Genomic DNA, 14,368 nt, shown 5'->3' on the forward strand with positions numbered 1-14,368 from the left:
CGGAGTATGTCTCACCGTGAAATGTCTTTTAATACCCTCGTTCTGGCATACTTGCAAGAATGGATCAGAAGTATAGTCACCCCCATTATCAGATCGTAATACTTTGATCTTTCTGCCAGTTTGAGTCTCCACCAATTTCTTCCACTTCACGAAAATCTCTAGAACCTCATCCTTTGCTCGCATGGTGTATACCCATACACGTCTAGAGAAATCATCAACAAATATAACAAAATAATGGCTTCCACCAATTGATGCAGTCTTGGTTGGTCCCCATACATCACTATGAACATATTCAAGGATCTCACGAGTATCGTGATTAGCTGTACCAAACTTGACCCTTGTTTTCTTGCCTACTACACAATGCTCACAGAAATTTAATTTACAGGTTTTGGTACCTTTTAAGAGTCCATGCCTCATCAGAGTTTGCAAAGACTTCTCTCCTGCATGTCCCAGTCGTACATGCCATAGCTTGGTGGTGTCACTGTGCGCCTCAACAACATTTGCTTCATCAGTTGTACCTCCCTTCAAATAGTACAGATTGTGACGCCGAACCCCTTGTAGAATCACCATAGCCCCATGTGTAAACTTCATTGTGCCATCTTCAATGGTAACTTTGTAACCTTTAGCTTCCAAAGCACCCACAGAAATTAGATTTTTCTTTATCTCTGGAACAAATCTAACCTCTTTGAGTTCTCTGACCATTCCATCAAACATTTTGAGCCGAATTGTTCCTATCCCCATTGTGCGACAAGGTTGATTATTCCCCATCATAACTGCACCGGATTCCAGATTACGAAAATCCGTAAACCATTCTTTAATAGGACACAAATGATAGGTTGCTCCTGTATCAAGTATCCACTCACTCGAACTAGCCACATATGCTGCAGGAGTAATACTTAGTGAATAATCAGAGTTCTCATCTTTCCGTGCCATGTTTGCTGCTGCTGGTTTTTTCCCATCTCTCTTTTGAGCCTTTGGACAATCTTTTCTCCAATGGCCTTTTTCATGACAAAAGGCACACTCATCTCGAGCTATATTTCTGCTTCTCGATTTGGATCGAGAATTCTTTCCACCACGCTTCTTCTGTTTCTCCATCGCCCAATCTCTGCTCACCAAAGCTTCAGACGATGCTCGTTCAGAATTTTTATCATTATTCCGAATCTCCAAACTAGTTAATGCTGTGCAAACATCTTTAAAGACGATCACACTCTTCCCATATATCAAAGTAGTCACAAAATGGCTATATTCCTCTGGTAGTGAGTGTAACAGAATCATAGCCTTGACTTCATCTTTAATATCTTCATCAAGATTCTTCAAATCAGCAAGTAACTTTTCAAATCTTGAAACATGATCGTGCATTGACACCCCAGACTTCATTCGAAAGCCATATACTTGGCTCATTGCATGAAGACGATTTTCAGGACTTTTCACCAGGTACTTCTCTTCCAATGTACGCCACAAAGTCACTGCACACTCCTCATCTTTCACCAAGTATTTCACCTCCTTGGTCAAACAAGATCTGATCTGACCACAGGCTTTCTCGTTCATACGATCCCAAATTTCTTCATCATACAAGTGTCTTTTATTTTTCAGGACAACATCGAGATCGATTTGAATAAGGGCATCCATAACTTCGCGCCTCCACATGCCGAAGTTGATTTTCCCATCAAACTTTTCAACATCGATCTTCTGGCCTCCTATAACAGGTGCTGAATAGCGATTTGACAAATCTCGCCTCCCACCTGAAGTGTCTCCTAAAATAGTCTCGGTAGATCTCTCCCCAATTCTGGAAGTTTCACCTTCTACCATTTTTTCAACGAACTATTTCCACTTGAAAAACAGCCTCTATGATGTTAATTTCGCGTGAATAAATGCACCAGAAAAGTTTCCAGGAAACTGGACGGGAACTCGGTCCCAATTAAAAACCAGAATCCTTAGACTCTTATCGCCTTTGTTGACAGAACTTTCCTAGACATGCAAAAATACACACTACTTACAATAGACTGTCTCCCAAGTACAAATGGCCGTCTCCACCGTATTCGTGAACAGTACCGTATGTGAACAGTACCGTATACGGGAATAGTACCGTATACGTGAACAGTACCGTATCCCCCCAAGTACGAACCGTCGGCTCTGATACCACTTGTTGTGCGCGGAATGCGGAATCAAGCGCACCAAATAATTACTGAAAAATAAAGGACACAAGAATTTACGTGGTTCGGTAATTAAACCTACATCCACGGAGGCAAGAAAGAATAATTGTTTATTAAACAATTAATAGAATACAATATTTGAGTAACGAATCTCACTTCCCAGAAACCCAAATATACCCAGTACTCTCACACTCTGCAGGAAAGATAAATTCCCCAGACACACTTCTCTCAATTCTCTCAAAAGCTTAGAAACTTATAAGCTTAACAATTTTGGGATGATTTCAAATGAACAATTTCCCTTCTATTTATAGGAACCGTAGCTCACCTACCACTTCCAATTTGGCTACAACTTGCCGAATTGATAAATTGAATTTAGAATGGAAAATCAATTTGGTGGGCAACAAAATCAACAAGTTTGAAAAATCAATTGGCTTCTAGAAAAATATCACATTTTTCCTCCATACAACTTCAACAAAATCGTCCCACCAACCATGTCTTTTGAAATTTGCATGCCATTCTTTGACTTTTCAACAAATTTTTTAAACCAACTTTAATTTTGTGATCCTTGATGTGTTTTTCGATAATATCGAGCCATTTGGGTCTGTGTAATAAGTGGTTAGTATTATATTTATTATGTGGCTCGTAAGCCAAATGGGGTTGTTGTTTAGGTTTGAATGACAAAGCGACAAGGAAAAGCAAGAAGGAGAGGAGAAGAAGAGAGATCATGAAGAGCTTTTGACTGAAATTTGTGGGTTTGTTGGACGCAGATGGTGAAGATGACGATGAAGCTGCAGCCATTTGATTGAACTTTGCTTCACGTCTTTGTTGAAAGTTGAAAGATTTGTTTTGAGTCGACATTTTGTTTTAAGATTGCATGGCAGCACGTTGAGCGTTGTCAAATTGTCTTCTTATGTGTTGGTATTTTATTTTCACGCGCATCATTTATTAAATGCACTTCATTTTTTTTTATTAAGATTAAAATGTAGTTCTAAGTTGTCAAATTATGCTCTTGTTATCTTATATAACAAGGTACACTTGTCACCCATTTCCAACTCTCTCACAAATTTCCACGGCCATTAGATTTTTATTAAACAATTGTTATTTACTTTATATTTGTTATCTTATTATGCAAGATAACAAAACCCGTCAAATTATAAATAAAATATTTTACACTACACAAAAATTTACACTACAGAGGAAGAAGGTTTTTGAAATAATAACAAAAAGTACAAGTAAATAAAATATACTTATTTAAGCTAAACACTACATAAAAAGTTTCTTTTATATTCTAGTCTCTCTCTCTCTCTCTCTCTCTCTCTCTCTCTCTCTCTCTATATATATATATATATAGATATATGCAATCTAGGTATTTCTTTAAGTTCATTTTTTAAAAGATTGGAGAGTAGATTAAATTTAAATCAATTTTTTTTAGCTCATACCTCCCCTAAAATTCAAAATCTATTAGCTAACTAAATAAAAGTACTGGAAATTATTTAACTAAGTCATTGAGAGTATAATTTAGACACTAATAGATAGTTGAAAATTAATATAGACTAGTTGATTGGTTGCTTTCTAATTAGGGGTGGGCATGGGTTGGTTTGAGTTGGATTTTAAGTCAACCCAAACCAAACCATAAAAATTTGGATCCAACCCAAACCAAACCATTATTGATATTAAAATATATAAAAAATATAGTGGATAAAAATTATAAATTTTACAATAAGTTAATCCTTAAATTAAAGAATACTAGAAAATCAAAATAAAGTTTAATCACAAAAATTATTATTTCTCAATAAATAAGAACGTACACTTTAATAATAAACTTTCACAAACATGACATTAACAATCTAATAATAAATTTTGCCACTTGTTATTTATTATGCAATATTTGTTTTTATTTATCGTTTTGGTAGTTTTGCGTTATGTTGTCTACTTATATGCTTAATTTTAGGGAGATTGCCACTTTCCCCCCTACAGTAATCAATATATATCATTTTTCCCCTTTCTGTTTTTATAATGGCCAAAAACCCCCCTAATAGTATAAGTTTACAATATTACCCTTATTTTCAACTATTCTTTTATTTATATTTATTATAAATTAAATAAATCACATTAATAGAAACTAAATAAAAAATAAAGCATTAAAAATAAGAAATATATGTTTTGATATGAACAAAAAAATTAATAATAAAAATTTTTTATACTTATTTATTTTGTGAAAATTTTCTTATAATAAATATATAAGAAAATTATTAGTAAAATGATAAAAAAATTATTATAAGAAAACTTGAATGAAAAATAAAAATTTATTATAAGATAAATAATAAAATATTTTACCTATAGTTTTTACATTTAATTTTAAAATATTACAAAATGTTTATTATAAGAAAATGTTCACAAAATAAATAATTACAAGAAAAAATTTTATTATTAATTTTTTTGCTCATATCAAAACATATATTTCTTGTTTTAATACTTAATTTTTTATTTAGTTTCTATTCATGTAATTTTTGTAAATAAGAAAAAAAATTTATGTTATTTACAACAATATTTATTTAATTTAAATTTATTTTTACTGTTATTTTCATTTTCTAACTGTTGACAATTGATCACGCCGCAAAAAATTTAACGGTGGCCTTTCACTTATTTGTGTTCATTTATTTTGTTTTCATTTATTTCATTTGAAAATTTTGAGTGTTGGGGTTTTGTCCATAACCCATGGGTAAACCATACCCAACCCATAATGAAATGGTTTTTTATATAAAACACACATTTAACCCATTTTCATGATTTACCTAACCCAAACCATTTAATTTGGTTTGGGTTTGGATAAACCCATGGGTTGTGGGTTTATGCCCACCCCTATTTCTAATCCAACAAAATTAATATAGAAAGAAATAAATGATGACCGATAAATATTCCAACATTATGTATTGCGCCGAAGATTAATCTCCCTACTAAAAAACTGAATTTCTTTGACAAAATGCTTTTTCACGTGGTCATGTATGTGTCAAAGTTTTGTGACAAATATATTATTTTGCTGATGTGGCAAACACAATCGTTTCAAAACCTTAGAGGCCTTTCTATAAGAGAATAGTTGCAAAATTCTGTCACAAATAGTAAGTTAAGTGATTTTTGACAGAATACTATCAAAAGGTTTAAGTAAAATCTCACTTTTTAATATTTTACAAAAATGTGTTTTAAATATTTTAATTTTGTTTGACATAATTTTATCAATGAACTTTCTTTTTAAATTTGTAATTCCACGTAGGCATTGAAAAATGACATAATTTTAAAAGATTTCAATGACTTAACTGATGTGAATATGTCTTTAAAAAGTCAAGGATAAAATTCTATCAAACAAAATTTACTATTTTAATTATCTTAGATTGCCAAGTTTGCCACCTCATCATATTAAGAAGGCATGCTCAACCAATAAGAATTTACCATCTAAAATGTTCGGTGGGTCTTTCGAAAATCTTGGCTCGAGTTTGAGATTGAGTGTTTCAGGTTGGACTCAGCCTAAGGTTAGTGAAAAAAACCCAATAAGTGCTAAAAAAAAAGAGAATATATATTTTATTTTAAATTGAAATACACATTTAATATTTGTTTAACCTATCCAGAACATATATTTAAAGTTTTAAATTTTAATTAACTTTCAATACGTAATCTAATAAGAAAGCTTATAAATTATAAATTTATAAAATATAATGAAAAAGGTTTAAAAAAAATTAAAGTATAAACCTGAGGTTTTACAATTAAAGTATCAAATAGTGGCAGAATGGGCGCCTAAAAAGTGCGCCAAATCAAAATAATTCAAAATTCTTCTCTTCAATCCCCTTTTTATTTTATGTGCCGCTGAAATAAAATTAACACAAAAACATTCTGAAATTGAAAGCTTGGAACGAATCTCACACCTCTCGCCTTCTCTTTCTCGCATTTCGCCTTCCTCTTTGGCTCTTCGGCTCTCTCTCTCTCTCTCTCTCACTCTCTCTCTCTCAAAGTGACGTAAAAAATTTATTTTTCTTGATCTAGTCCTCAGAAATAAGCCGTTTACTTTACTTTGTTCTTTGTTTATTATAAATTTAATCACGCTTTCTACATTATAATTTACGGTCTCTGTTTACTTTTATTAAAAATTATGATATATGAATAATAATATTCGCTTGTTTGCATAATTGTCTTCGATATTGACTGTGTTTACAAGATATTTTTGGTTGCAATCTTTCTTATTGAGATTGTTTAATTAGTCGCGATTGCAATTTTTACAAGATTTAATGAATGTTAAAATTTAAATAACAATTCAAAATTTGTACACCAGGTGTTTGTTATAATGCCATGTGTTATTTTCAATAGATTTTTTTTTAACATGTAGTATAGGCTTGACAATGTTTTATAACATTCATTAAATCTAATTCTCATGATGAAATTAGAATAGGTTAATTGGCCTAAACCTAAATACTATGTAATATTTACTTTTAAAAGACCTATGGCATTAGATTCAACTTGCTAAGATGTTGGAGAAGTGTTGATGCAATATTCTGTCATGCCTGCGGATTCAACTTGCTAAGATTTTGGTTATGCCTTCAGGTTCAAGCATTGTTGCTGATTATGTGAGCTGTTGAGATTTTAGTATTGAGCATGGCTGCTTTAGATTCAATTTGAGCAAATGTAATTGTTCCTTTTAAAGCGATGTAATTGGCGTCGGGAGAGGATTGTAATCTCCAATGATTTATGGTTCTGGCAAAAAGAAATTTTCTTTACGTTAACTTGCGACAAAATGTATGTAATTTTTTATGATATCAGTAAATATTTAATAACAGAATAGTTGAAATATTTTTAAATTGCATTGTGGTTTTTAAAAATATTTAATGGATAAAAATGATTTTATAATCGTAAGGGAACTACAAAAATAAGGGTTGTTGGTAATTGAAAAGAACAAATTAATTATTTTAAGATTAATAATAATATTATTATTATTATTACCTAAATTTTTGACATAAATTAAGCTCAAAAAAAATTAATCAGCATAAAATGTCATGTAAGCATAAAACTTATTTGCCATCTCAAATGCCATGTTTGCAAATTGAGATGCCACGTCATTTGCCACGTCAGATTCCATGTAAATAAAGAATTGTAACAGAATTCCTTGACAGAAATATTTTGTCATTAATTGTTGAATTTTCTGTCGCTATATTCTTACAAGGACTTTTTGGACGGAATAAAATTATGTCAATGACATGATCTGTGACAAAATTATTCTGTCAAAAAACCCAATTTTGTAGCGGTTCCAAATAACAATTTTGTTTCTTTCCTTCTGGTTTTGTCAATAATTGATTCTGTTCATGGTTAAAATAAATTCTTTACTTCTCTAAAATTGTGCATAATTTCCCCACTTATAAAATTGTTAAGATATTTTTGCCTTTCTTTTTTTTTTTTTTTTTGAGGACTAAAAGTCATTAATTATTTGGTTGGAAAATTGGACAGGAATAGAGAAATAAAAGGAGAAACAAATGGAATAATTAGAGAGAGGAATGAGATTCTATTTATTGTTTTGTTATAAGTACAAGTACCGGAAATCAAACATGAGAAAATAATTGAGTGTTTTTTTTTTGTTAACCTAAAAATACGTATTTTTGGTATTTGATATTTAATAGAAAATTCAAAGTAAAATCAAATCCATTTGTAATATAAGTTCGCTTCATTCATAAAATAAAGGTATAGAATAAAATTTATAAATGTTACTTATACAAATGCATACTACTATTCAAAATAATAAAAATTTTGCATTGGAAACAATTTTGAAAAAAATAAATAAAAGTTTTTAATGGAGAAAGGAATATAGCAGGGAAAGTTTGGTAGAACATGCACCCTAGTTTTGGAATTATGCCGTCAGTCATTTTATTAAATAATAATAATAATAATAATAATAATTTGATCAACATAATTTGATCAGCCACCAGAGCTTTACTTCAGTGATTTTTTCAATACGAGGTACGGTCCTCAGAACCTTATCATGATGCATGTATATTCTAAGCTTCATGACATCATTTTAAAAAAGTTTTGCTAAGGTAATTTGAAATTTGTTTTATTAAATGAATGTTACATTTACTGGTTTGTTTAATAGTTTGTGGGTAATTATTTATTTTGTTTTGGATAAAAATTTTGCTATCGAACAAACTAATAACTGAACTTGACTTATTTTTATATAAATTTTATGTTATGATCATTGTAGGTATGTTATTTTTAAATTATGATCCCATGCAAAATCAAAATTTTTAATTTCACCATTTTTTATAGAGTTTGGTTATGATAATTAAATAATGTGATAAACACATACAAGGCAAAAAAATTTACGTGGTTCGACATATTAATTAATATGCCTACATCCACGGATAGTAATACCGATAATCCACTATGTAATGAAAAATTGTACAAATAGTAATAAGCTCTCAGATGCAAATAAAACGAAAAGAAACACCAATCTTAACACTCTAAACCAATCAACCCCCAGAAGAGCTCTTTCTGTCATGTGCTTTTCCTTATTCATTCTCTTTACAAACACGAGGCTCACAAAAAACAAAACAAAACAAAACAAACAAATTGCTGAATACTGAAAACATACATAGCAGATTAAAAAAGCACGCGCCGCGCCCGTCCCCCAATTCCTTCTCTGCTACGCCATTTACGTAATTCCTTTTTGGCTGAAAAATATCACTTTCTCCAACAAAACAAATGAATCAGTTAGACAAATATATCTAATTATAATGGTTTGGTGACGTAATTATATCTAATCATAATTTTATATATATATATAAATAACTGGACATGCATCAGCAAATTAATGAAGAAGAGTAGAGAGCAAATGAGAAGGAAAGCATATGCAATTACTAACCAGAGTTAATTTCATCTCATGCACTCTCACGTCTGTCTGTTTTCGATCCGCTCTTAATTAATATTTTGTTAATTAATTGGCTGAAAATAAAAAGTTTCTTTAATATTTCATTAAGCAGAGAGCAAAGGAATTGACGACACACTTATAATAATTAATTTCTAAATTGGATTAAAAAAAATAACAACTAATTAATTTTTTTAAGTAACATAGGAGATCTAGAAAGAAAGAAGTTACCAGTGGCCGTGGATGATTGTAATTGACTAATTGCAGCCGCGCGCTTTCACTAAATTTAGATGTTGGGAATGTGGCGTATCTTAGGCCAGTCCTCTCCTGTCTCCTCTCTGTAACGTTCTTCTAAAATAGGACATCCCGCAATCCCCAAATTCTGGAGCGTTGTCTTCTGAAGAAGGTGATCGGGCAGTGCTTTTAATTTAGGGCAATTCCAAATAGTCAAGGTAGAAAGACGTGGCATGATTATGATTTCTCCCTTTATTGCAGTCACGAAATCCCACTCTTCCAGTTCTCTCATACCCGAAAATCTGAGCTGTTTCAATTTGGGAAAGGCAATAACTGAGGAGCCATCCGTATCACTTTCTACTCCCAGAAATTCATTACCCACTCTTTTCACACTTTTCATTCCAAAAATAAGAAGAGATTCAAGGGATTTCAATTTTCCCAAAGGAGGCAAATGCTCACAATTTCTGCAATTGCAGAGATATAAATCCCTTAAGTTCGTTAACGACATGAACCAATTTATGGGAACAACATTCCTCCTCCCTCTGTATTGATATATCTCTAACCTCTTTAAATTAGGAGGTGGTCCCAAGGCTTCAAGAAGCCGTTCATCTTCATCCTCCTCATTCTTCCTCCTCCCAGCTTGATCAAATTGAAGTTCCAACTCAACGAGATATTTCTTTTTCTCAAGTTCAGCCCTTCTAGCCTCCCCCGCATCTGACACACCACCCAGCCCACGTATACTACATTGTTGTCGAAGGAGGTTAAGCTTTTTAAGAGACCCAAGGCTACATGCTCTGTCATACCCTCCGCCCACAACAAACTCTCTCACTTCCCGAAGCCTGATTAATTCCCCAATCCCTACCGGCAAGTATCTTAAAGATGCAGTCCGCGCATTGTGTAAATACATCAGCTTTCTTAACCTCCCAATCCCTCGAGGTAATTCTCTAAGATTTCGACAATTATTAACATCTAAACGTTCTAAATTATACAACTCACACAACGTCTCGGGTAATTTTTCTATCTCCCTTTGACCGCACAAACTAAGGTATTTCAGATGTAACAATTTTTCTATATTTTTTGGAATTTTTTTGATGAAATTATGACCCCATATATGCGCCCCTAATGTTAATACCCTTAAACAAGTTAATTTATCAAATAATTGAGGTAAAACTTTGCTAGACCATGAATAATCACCACCTTCAACCAAGAGGCTACGCAATCGTCTCATTCTCTTAACATTATTCCAAATGGCTATTGGGACTGAAGTCCCCTCGTCTATAGTTAACCTTAAATGAACAACTTTTTTCTGCTCAAAGGAACTCATAATTGACTCTTCACCACCAGGAATTTTCACTGTTAAACATGCATTCCTGCATATAAATTGGGCAAGGTCGTGCACTAAATCGTGCATTTTGCACTTATAGACTTTACCATCAACATCTGTTTCGAACTCTTGAAAAAATGAACTACTAGCTAAAATGTTGAAATGCTCTTCACCTATGTCCTCCATCTCTTTGTTTCCTTTCTCATTAAGGTAACCTTGAGCCATCCATAGTTTAATTAACTCATGCTTCCATATTTCAAGGTCTTTCGGAAAAACAGCACAATATGAGAAACAATGTTTTACCTTAGAGGGCAATTCATTGTAACTCAACAACAGAGGGGCTAATAGACCTCTCTCAACCACTTCGTGATCCCATATCTCACTCTTTAAAATATTTTTCCATTCTTCTTCAGTGTTTTTAGACCTTAAAAGACTACCAATGGTCTTTACAGCTAAAGGTAAGCCCTTGCATTTTCCTACAATTTCTCGACCAATTTTTTTAAAATTCTCACATCCCTCCATGGACTTGCCGAAAAATGCTATTGACTCAAATATTGACCAGCATTCCTTTTCAAACAAAACAGCAATTGGGATAATGTCAGTTGATTTCATAATATGGGCAGTTGTTTCATCACGTGTAGTAATTAAAATTTTACTTCCGTGGAAACCGATTTTTAAACAATTGTAGAATGGTTCCCATTTAGAGTCATCTTTATTCCACACGTCGTCTAAGACAAGAAGAAATTTCTTGCCTTCAACACATCCTTGAACATGTTGCATGAGAGATTGAAACTCACCAAAGTTAGGGGCAGAACCTGTTAGAGCCTCAATGATTGCTCTGGCGATTCTGAACACATCAAACGGGTCTGACACACAGACCCATATTCTTTTCTCAAAATGATTTTTAACATCATCGTTGTTGTAGGCTAATTGAGCAAGAGTAGTTTTGCCTATGCCTCCCATCCCAACAAGTGAGATGACACAGGGGCCTTTCTGCTCTTCACTACTCTCACATAACAGCTTATTAACCAGATCGTTCTTCTGTGTTTCTCTACCAAATATCTCGGACTCATCAATTAAGGAGATACTTGGTACTCGTTGATCCGCTCTCTCATTACTGTTAATAACATTCACAGCAAAACCAAACTCGGCTTTTTGTTTGGCAATATCATCAAGAGTTTCATTGATGTCTTTCATCTTGAGAGCAACGCGACGACGTAAAAAAATAGGTTTGCAGCCAAAGCAAGAGGCAGCAGGAAAGAAGGAACATACCTTCTTCTTAGGAACGAGAGCATCATTCTCATGATCATCCACTCCATCGATCTGCAGTTTGAGCCTTGCAGTGTTCCACTCACCCAACACATCTTCCATGTCGTAACATGCGTCTCTGAGTTGATCGAGCCAGAGTCTGACTGTTTCCTCCTTTATTTGCCTTTTTTCAGCATCATGGAGCACAGTTTGAATGGTTCGGAGTTTGCGGGTCAGCTTCTCCGCTTCCTTTCCGACGCCCGTTTCCAGCCTCACTTGTTCCTTTGCCTCATCGACAGCCATTGAAGTCAGCTGCTCCAAGATAGGGGAAAGGATCGCATCAACCATGGTGAAAAAGAAAAAAGAGAGAGAGAAGAAATTGATGGTGAATTGTTGCAAAAGTAAGTAGCTAATGCTGAAAGAAATGAAGGAGCTGATAATGTGGTGAAAATGTTGCCGTATTCTTTCAATTCTTATAGTACTGCAAGCAAAATTCCAATTTAGAAATATTTCATTTCAGCCCTTGTGAAAGAAGCTACTGTTATTATTATTACTATTTTTTTTTTAATAGTAATATTTGTGAACTTGACAAAATTGTTAGATAATATTTGTGATCGTGTCGTCATATTGAGATTTGGAAGCATTTGCTTCACAATCACCCATGAACTTGATAATTTTTAGATTGTTTGATCTGAATTATACGTGTTTTATTAGCTTAGAAATACCCTGACCATCTCTTTCTGATTTTCTTTTTTTTTTTTTTTGAAATTTGACTCATTTGCATAATTAGTTGAAAGGAAAGAATGAACATATAATTAAACTATGAAAACGCTGCCACATAATATTCTAAGATTCTTATCGAACCGCTTTATTTAGATTTGTGAAAATTACCAGCAAAGAGTGAAAATGACGTACAGTTGTGGGCAGGAAATTATATATTGTTAGGTCCTACATCGGCGATTCACGCAGTATATGAACTTGACAAAGTTTTCTATGATTTCTTTTAAATAATTGAACAAGTTGTTAGATAATTATACGTGTATTATTAGCTTAGAAATACCTTGACCATCTCTTTCTTATTTTCTTCTTTTTTTTTTCATCAAAATTTGACTCGTTTTGCATAATTAGTTGGAAGGAGAGAATGAACATACAATTAAACTATGAAAACGCTGCCACATAATATTCTAAGATTCATATCGAACCACTTTATTTAGATTTTGTCATTTTAGCAGATTTCTGATAGTGGGAGTTTAGAGTTTAATCTCTAACTTTGATTGTGAAGTGTGAAAAATCAAATAATCTTTTCTACTAGTTTTTCAACAATAATAGATGACAATTCATCATCAGTTATTTCTCATTAAGTATAAAATGATCAATCTAGAGCTGAATATTCACATAATTTTCTATTTCTAATCATTTCAAAATTTAATATAAACTTTTAAAAAAAAATCAATTTGTAATAAAGTGACATAAATATTACAAAACGAAAATAAAAAGTAAAAATTGTAATGCAGAAAAAAGACAAAACCTTTTGTTTGTTCTATTCATGGCATCTAAATATGAGTACGATGGGTTGATTGTAAGGGTGGGCATGAGTTGGCTTGGGTTGGGTTTTGAGTCAACCCAAACCAAACCATAAAAGTTTGGGTTCAACCCAAACCAACTCAAATATTTCCAACCCAATCCAAACCAATCCATTTGGGTTTGGTCTGGGTTTGGTTTCAATTTTATTATTAAAATTTTTTTATTTTGATAAAATTAATTATATTAAATTTATAATAATAATTATTTTTTATTAATAATTAAATTGATATTAAAATATGAAAAAAAAATATAGTGGATAAAAATTATAAATAATAAATTTTGCAATAACTTCATCCTTAAATTAAAAGATTGCTAGAAAATTAAAATAAAATTCAATCACAAAAGTATTATTTTCTCAATAAATGAGAATGTAATATCTACTAATAAATTTCTACAAATATGACATCAATAAGAAATTCAAAGAAGGAAAAAAAAACATATACACATAGAGTAAGTTTTTAATAAGGGTTTTTATTTTTTATTTTGTTAAAGTAAGAAATAAATTAAAATTATTAAATGATAAGCTAACTGACAAAGCATTTCTCTCTCTATATCAATGCAAAATCATTTAAGAATCAGTCATTGGTCAAGCTTCCTTGTGTGATTAAATTAATTTTTGAAGAGTAACAAGATACAGAATGTGGGGAAACATCAGGATGCCACAAAACTGCAAACTAAAGCTGTCCAAACCAGAAAAGCTTAAAATAAAGTTGAATTGAGACCGGCGAGAATTAATATTGTAATTTTAGTTATGATTTTAGACAATAAGTTTAAGTAATGAGATTTTGTTCATGACCCATGGGTAAACCATACCTAACCCATAATAAAATGATTTTTTTTAATATAAAACACACATCTAACCCATTTTCATAATTTACCCAACCCAAACCATTAAATTTGGTTTGGGTTTGGGTAAATTCATGGGTT

At 32.2% G+C, this 14,368-nt stretch overlaps 1 protein-coding gene across 1 annotated transcript; it reads right to left on the bottom strand.

The window, feature by feature from the left end:
- Positions 1 to 8,592: 8,592 nt before the first annotated feature.
- LOC127902148 (putative disease resistance protein RGA1) lies at positions 8,593 to 12,372 on the bottom strand. The gene is made up of 3 exons (XM_052440843.1): positions 9,283 to 12,372; positions 9,049 to 9,128; positions 8,593 to 8,870 (listed from the first exon to the last, which is right to left on the bottom strand). Exon 1 carries the CDS (start codon positions 12,203 to 12,205, stop codon positions 9,338 to 9,340), a length of 2,868 nt encoding a protein of 955 aa, XP_052296803.1. The 5' UTR covers positions 12,206 to 12,372; the 3' UTR covers positions 8,593 to 8,870; positions 9,049 to 9,128; positions 9,283 to 9,337.
- Positions 12,373 to 14,368: the final 1,996 nt, after the last annotated feature.

Source organism: Citrus sinensis, chromosome 5 (genome assembly GCF_022201045.2).
Source record: "Citrus sinensis cultivar Valencia sweet orange chromosome 5, DVS_A1.0, whole genome shotgun sequence".
NCBI classification, from domain to species: domain Eukaryota; kingdom Viridiplantae; phylum Streptophyta; class Magnoliopsida; order Sapindales; family Rutaceae; genus Citrus; species Citrus sinensis.

Bases quoted from the DNA above. Each gene is read 5' to 3' on its own strand.
- LOC127902148 (XM_052440843.1), bottom strand. From the start codon at position 12,205: ATGGTTGATGCGATCCTTTCCCCTATCTTGGAGCAGCTGACTTCAATG.